Below are 7,647 nucleotides of genomic sequence, written 5' to 3'. Positions count from 1 at the left end.
GGTGGCTGCTAAAGGAGTGCGGTGTTGCAACCTGGAATTGTGGGATCGGTTGTCTTCCTGTCAGTAAACTTGACCAGGGGAAAGAAAAAACTGCCAGAGCCAGGCAGATAAATTCTGTCTTTCCTCCAGAGTCTGGATTGCGGGACTGTTTCTCTGTACTGCCTTGTCTGGAGATGTCATGGATGGTAGAGCACCGAACCTGCTGAGCACCCAAGTACTTCTCTGTCAGGTCATGGTGGAACAGAGCTCGGTACGGTAGACACATCACCTTGCATGCTTCTCATCCCACCTAAGTAACTTTCTTCTCTTCTCACTTTCACTGCCTAACAGACTGTACTTCTCAAATTAAGCATCAGCTCTTAAAGTCCTTGCCTCAGGCTGTTTTTAGGAAATCCAAACTAAGAAACATTCTAATTAACTATTGGCCCAAATTAAGGCAAACTTTATTTAATTTTTTCTTTTTAATTTCAGAGTTTACTACATTCCTCAATTCCTTGCCTTTCTTTCTTTTTTTCTCTTTTCCTCGTTCTTTTTTACTAGAGAGTGCATGTGTGCACATCAGAGCAAAAAAAGAGCATCCCGCCCCCTCCCCCAAGCCTGGTCAAGTTGAAATCCTTTTTTCCTCCATTTCTCCATCCTGTCAGGACCCTGGACACCTGTGCACATGCCTAGCATGTTTTTCAAGCCATCAGGTCAACATATGAACTGCAGCAAGCCATGTGAGATCTAGCAGCCTTTGCATAGCATTTAGCTACTGGGCTACAGCGCTAGATCTTGCTTTTCATTCTAGATATTATTACCCTCTGCAACTTTTATTTGCAACATGCACATATTTTCTCACTTTAGTATGAATATGGATGATAGCTACACTTTTATCATCAAGGCATATTCTACATCTTCTTAGAGAAGCAGCTAATGTAGAAAAACGTGTGTGTGTATTTACTAGAAGAATGTGTGCTTGCCACATTCTTGCCAGAGAGACAAAGAAAGAAGAAAAATAAGAAAGCTCTCCCCATGAGGGTGGTCACGCCACAATCCATTCTCTTCCATTTCTCCTCCTGGGATCACACAAGCACATCCACCCAGCATGTTTTTCAAGCCCCTGAATCTAGGACTCGAAGTGTGGTTGGCTATGTGGAATCCAGTCACTTTAATCACCAGGTCACTAGCTGGTCCATATTTTTACTTGTAACACTATTAACTGGTACATAACCTAGTACCTATAAAACATTTTATAAGAGAACAGAACAACCAATATTGGGCTCTGAATTATAAAGCTTCTTCCTTTGCTTCAATCCAAATATCTGCCACTAAATAAAGCTGAAAGGGGCCAGCAGGTGGCTTGGTGGCTAAGGCACTGGACTCCCACATGGCCAACTGTGCCTCAAGTCCCATATCCAGCAGCTTGGAACTCAAACTCGGTGCACGTGCATGCATGCCCAAATCCTAGATAAGAAGGGACTGCAGTGTAGCTATACCCCACACACCCCACAGCAAGGATGATTTCTCACTTTCTCCCTCTCTGTATCTCTCTCTTAAGAGCATATGCCCTATGGCAAAAACCTAAATAAATAAATAAAGCAACTGATGAACAGCAGAGTTGAATAGTTTTGTATCTTCCAGGTAATCTAGTAGAAAGGTACCTTTCTATACCTAGAACAATGCTAAAAACACAATCAACCTTATTAAATAAAAGTAAAGGAGAGAAAAAAGTTGATGCAGAGAACACAGAAGGGAGACTATTAGACCAGAATTCAATTAGATTCCAATGAATCTTGATCCAGTCATTGTTAGATATTCCAGAAGGATTACTTCTGTTACTGCTTCTACTTTCTCATCTATTTATCTTACATAAAGTTTGTTAGATTTATTTGCTGACTAAAAATTATGTCATTTCACGGTAAAATTATCTTTTAAAAACAATTGTTTTATTTAACTTTTTTTTTTTTTCATTTTAATTTGATCAGAGAGGGACAGAGTGAGAGAGAGAAAAAGAAAGACAGAGAAAGTGAGAAAGCATATCGCCAGGTCCGGGACTCAAACTGCAGCTGACCACATGGGAGTCTAGCACCCTTAACTACCATGCCACCTGCTGGTCCCCGTGGTACAATGATTGATAATAGCCAGCCTGGAATCCCTGCCTGTCTGAATGTTGACTTGAATCTAATATCAAAATTATATTATCTGTTGATTTCCTAACATCAGAAAACCAATGGATAGCTTTCGATCAGAATTTTCATACAAGCTCAGTAAAGCGATCCACACTTAGTTCTTACAGTGCCTCAACATCTTATTGTTAAAATAAATGGACTTACAATCTACCTTAATCACTGAAATAAACACACTAACAAGACTAGAAGAGTCTCTATCCTATAGCACCTCACTGTCCTACAAATTGGTCAGAGACCAAATGGTTATAAGCCCTCAAAGGAAATCTGCTTATTTATGTAAATAGAGAACTCCATGTCCTAACATTTCTCAGTAAGAATAGGAAGATGAGAAATAAAATTAAGATTAAAGGGGTTGGCAGGTGGCATGGTGGTTGGGGGGCTGGACTGCTACATAGCTAACTGCAGTTGGAGTCCTGGACCCGGTGGCTTGCTTTCTCACTTTCTCTTTCTCTCTGTCTCTCTCTAGTCAAACTAAAAAGTAATAATAAATAAATAAATAAATAATTTTTAAAATAACTAAATTTTTAAAAATAATAACAAATTAAGCATAAATATCTTATTGATAAAAGAACAATTAGAGAGCCAAATAACTATAGGAATTAATAAAATACTATTGGAGGAGAAATTTCATAATGAGTCCTAAGAGATTCATTACCAAAAAAAGAATAAGACTTGAGTCATGAACCCTTATTTTCAAATTCTGCTTTTGAGCAACCGAGGATCAAATGAAACTCACCTTCATTCTTGCTTGTTCAATAAATTCAAAACATTCTGGGAAATAAGACAGGATATTGGTTTCAGGCAGATCCAATATAGAAACGCTCTTATATGTAAAGTCATTCCGGAAAGCATTTTCAACTCCACATGCAACATTGAGAATATGAGTCACCTTAAAGAAAAAGAAAAAAGTTCCATGAATAGGTTATCTAAAAAGAGAGTAGAGTGTTATCTGCAACAAGAATAACAAATTAAGCATCACGCACTTGAATCATACTTCGTCTAGAAGCTTTCTCTGACTGCCTCATTTGTCACCCAAAGTGCTCCTTCTAGAGAGTCTCATAACCTCCTACAGTTGCCTCATTATAGCTGTGGATGCTTAGAGATTGTCTCCCTCAGTGGACTAGAAATTCCATGAAGGTAGATACCATTTTGTTTTAAAGAAAATAATTATTTAATTTTATTTGTTCATTTGGGTTTTTTTTTGGTTTTGTTTTTTTGCTTGTTTTATGGAGAGATTTTTGCTATAGGGTGCATGTACTCACCTGAAGAGACAGAGACAGACAGAAATAAGAAATCACCCCCCTGAGGGGATGGCCATGCCACAATCCCTTCTTCTCCATTCTCCTCTTGGGCTTTTAGGCATGCACACATATTCACCTGGCGTGAGTTTAAGTCACTGGGTCCAGGACTCAAACTGCGGTCAATAATAATACATGGGAGCCCAGTGACATAACCATTATACCATCTGCTGGTCCTCATTCATTTATTTTAATTTGACCAAAGAGAGAGAGGGTAAGTGAGAAAGTAAGCCACCAGGTCTGGGACTCAAACCGTGGTCTGCCTTGTGGGAGTGTCCAAGCACCTTAACCACCACACCACCTACAGATCCTGGTAGTTACCATTTTTAACTTACTATTATAAATAAGCATTGCAAGTGAGCAATGAGCTTAGCAAGAAGTGCTTAAAATCTTTGTTGAATAAATCACTAAATGTCCATATAAAAACTTTAGTAGGGGAATTACATCAGTGATACATAACTTTGCTTTCAATAGTTATTTCCCGTCATATGCTTTGCTAGTAAAATGGTTCTCATGTGTGACTGCCCGTTAGAAACACCTGATGATCTCTGTGTGTGTGTGTATCTGTGTTGGTGGTTTTTGCCGGGGGGGTGGGGGGGGGAGGGATAGAGAGCGAGAAAGTGAGAAATCATCCCCCAGTCGGGATGGCCACACTGCAGTCCCTTCTCTTTCATTCTCCTCTCAGGATTTTAGGCACATACTCATACACACCAAGTGTCACTTTCAAGCTGCCAGGTCTGGGACTCATACTAAGCAGCCAGGCATGTGGAATTCAGCACCTTAATTTCTGCACCACCACTGGCCCACACCTGATAAACTTTTTAAACACTTTTAATGCCACGGGACCTCATACCCAGAGATTCTGATGAATCAGTCTGGCTGAAAAGCAAGGAGGTAGGTGGGGGGAAAGGGTCAGAATGATTTCTTTCAAATGGTGCATTCAAGCAGCTTCCTAGTCTATCTATGTACTGCAGCCCCTTTTCTAGAGCCCACCAAGCCATGCGGAAAGTCCAGCAAGAGAATCCAAAGGCCAAATGGATGAGAAAAATGAGTCACTGTTTCTTGTCATAACAATGCTTGTCACTGCAGTCATTCTCTTTCTTGGTGTGGGGCTGAGGTTTTGCCTAACCTCAGTGTTTTTGTAGTTGAGAGTGTCTGTCCAGCCCTACCTCTCTTGCTCACCCCACTCACAGCTTTGTCTCTAGGAGCATCACTCCCCTTCCCCACATAGCTGACCAGACAGACAGACAGAACAAGAAATCACCTCCCAGAGGGGACGGATGGGCACCTGACTTAAGCCTGGCGGATTACCTTTAGTAATTTAAATAACATACTCACAGCTGGCATGTTTCCCAAGCTGCCGTAGCCAGGACTCAACACCACAGTCAGTCATGTGGGATCCAGCTCCTTTAACCACCATGCCGCAGGGTCAGATCTATTATTTCTCTTTTTAATCATTTTTTCAACTGGCTCAAAAACCTAAACACTGGGACCAGCAGATGGCATAATGGTTATGTCATTGGATTCCCACGGAGTCGACCATAGTTCAAGTCCCAGACCCGCTGGCTTAAAACTCATGTTGTGCATCTATGCCCAAAATCCTGAGAGGAGAATGGAGAAGGGATTGCAATGTGGCCATCCCCCTTGGGGGTTGAGTTCTTGCTTTCTGTCTCTCTGATTCTCTGGCAAGCACACCTGCCCTATAGCAAAAATCTCTAAGAAAGAAAAAAAAAAAAAGCATTTTAAAAATCTTGCTTTTATTTTTTCTCTGCTCTATTATTTCTCACCCTAATGATAACCACCTTCATTGGTTTTTTGCATTTTTTAGAGTTTTCTTTATGCAAATACTTTATTCATTGACTTTCTTAAACAAGGAAGGCTCCTTGGACTTTTATTCCTATTTAAATATGTCCTGGAGATCTGTTCCTATCAGTATATAGAGACTCATTTCTGTGTTTGCTTTTTTGGTGGCTAGACATGGGGATGTTGGAAAAGTCATGACACATTTTTGCATAGAAAAATAAAGAAAAATACATCATGACTTTCCTGACCACCCAACAGCATTCTATGGTGTGGATGGACTATTGTTTACTTGATCAGTTCCCGGTACTGATGGACGGATGGGGTGTTTTTAATAATTTGTTATCATGAACAATGCTGCAATAAATAACTTGCAACATTTTATATGTTACATTTAATTTTCTATTCTCCATAGTGTTTTACTAGGCACACACCAGGAACTCAAGGAGCACATTATAAATAATGCAACCATTATTACCACCTCTAAACATTAAAATTAAATTCCTATAGAAATTTCTGAAATGATCTTTCTCAAGGGAGTTTGTTCTAATTACAGCACTTGACTTAAATCCTAGGCTCTCACTTTGAAATGTGGCATGCATTTAAATCAGAAATCTTAGTTGTACTGAATCCTTAAATTGTTCTAAAACTCCTCTCCTCAGTGGCTCAGTTTAGCTTTGCTTCCTCCAGGCATTTTACATGCAGTAGACAGAGAAAGACAGAGACAGTGAGAGGGAGAAAGCACCCCATGGGCAGCCACAGCACGCATCCTTCTCCCCCATTTCTCCATCCTGTAGGGATTTGGGGCGCATGTGCCCAGGGTGTTTTCCAAGTACTGGGGCTGGGGTTCAAACTGTGGTCAGCCATGTGGGGGATCTAACTCCCTCTCCATTAGGATATAGGGCTGGTCCTCTTCCAGGCATTAGTAACAGGGCCCCTGTGTACAGAGATAGGAGGACTTTTGAACAGCTATTTGTTTTATATCACCAGAATGAAGCAGAACTTGAACTAGTGTATTATAAAGGGAGAGACGATTAAAAAAAGTTGCCAAGGTACAAATTTGTCCATTTCTATTTGTCCTTTTTTAAGAATTATTTTGTTTAACTTTTATTTGTTATTATCATTATTTTTCAGTTTGATCAGCGAGAGACAGAGAGAGAGGGAAAGTGAAAAAGCAGGCCACCAGGTCCAGCACTTACCACAGCTGGCCACATGGGAGTCCAGCACCCTTAACCACCATACCACCTGCCAGCCCATCTATTTGTCATTTTTGTATGGAGGAATATTTATTAATGTTAGTAAAACGTTGAGATGTGTGTTCTACCTCTGTTTATATACTGATAAAGAGGGTCCCATTAGAAAATACAATTTTTTTAAAGAGGTTTTTGCTATAGGGCATGCGCGCTCGCCAGAAAGAGAAAGAGAGATAGAAAGCGAGAAATCACCCCCCCAGGGGAGATGGCCATGCTACAATCCCTTTTCCTCTATTCTCCCCTCAGAATCTTGGGCATACACGCACATGCGCCCAGCGTTGAGTTTAAGCCACCAGGTCCAGGACTCAAACTGCGGTCAACTACGTGTGAGTCCAGTGATATAGCCATTATACCACCTGCTGGTGCAGAAAATACAGTTTTTTAAAAAGGAAATACAATGGTGTGCATATGCTTATACAATTAGAAACCATTAGTTTGGGGCCGGCAGGTGGTGTGGTGGTTAGGGTCACTGGACTCCCACATGGCCTACCACAATTACAGTCCTGACCTGGTGGCTTCCTTTCTCACTTTCTCTCTCTCTCTCTGATCAAATTAAAATAATAATAATAAATAAAGTTAATAAAATAATTCTTTTTTAAAAAAATAAACCCTTAGTTTTAAAATTTTAAGTTTATTTCTTCCATGAGAGAGAGAGACAAAGAGGACAAAAAGGGGCAGAGAGACACCAGCGCCCTCAACAGGGTCCCCATGTTACAATCCTCCTCCCATCCCTGCAGCCAGCAAGGATCACAGATGTGCCTGCAAGGCCATCTTGCATGCTCAGGTTGACTTAGGATCCAAAGCCAGAGCCTTCCCATGTGGCCTCCAGCATCACGCAGTGGTGCCCCTGCTGCCTGTGCCACCACAGCTGGGCTTCAAAGGCCATTATTCCTATCATCAGGCAGTAATTTGACAACAAACCAAGAAGAGCAATCTAAATATATCGGTAAGTTGTCAAGTAAAAATATCAAACTAATGGACTGGTAAATGGTTATTTCCTTGAAGAAATAATTGCAGTTTTTATCCCATGAAATTTTTCATCCTTGGGGCCAGCAAGTGGCATGGTGGTTAAGGGCACTGGACTCTCACATGGTTGACCATGGTTCAAGTCCCAGACCTGGCAGC

At 40.8% G+C, this 7,647-nt stretch overlaps 1 protein-coding gene across 1 annotated transcript in view; it reads right to left on the bottom strand.

Annotated features, from left to right (window-relative positions):
* The window catches only part of DUSP19 (dual specificity phosphatase 19), a 51,767-nt gene that overhangs the window by 13,510 nt on the left and 30,610 nt on the right, over positions 1 to 7,647 (bottom strand). Inside the window, exon 3 of the mRNA XM_006143835.3 lies at positions 2,908 to 3,060. Coding sequence (XP_006143897.1) covers positions 2,908 to 3,060 — 153 coding nt within the window. The remainder of the gene's footprint in view (positions 1 to 2,907; positions 3,061 to 7,647) is intronic.

This window comes from Tupaia chinensis, unplaced genomic scaffold, assembly GCF_000334495.1.
Source record: "Tupaia chinensis unplaced genomic scaffold, TupChi_1.0 Scaffold000111_1, whole genome shotgun sequence".
Classification (NCBI taxonomy): domain Eukaryota; kingdom Metazoa; phylum Chordata; class Mammalia; order Scandentia; family Tupaiidae; genus Tupaia; species Tupaia belangeri.
This window is presented reverse-complemented; position numbering and strand designations above follow the sequence as displayed.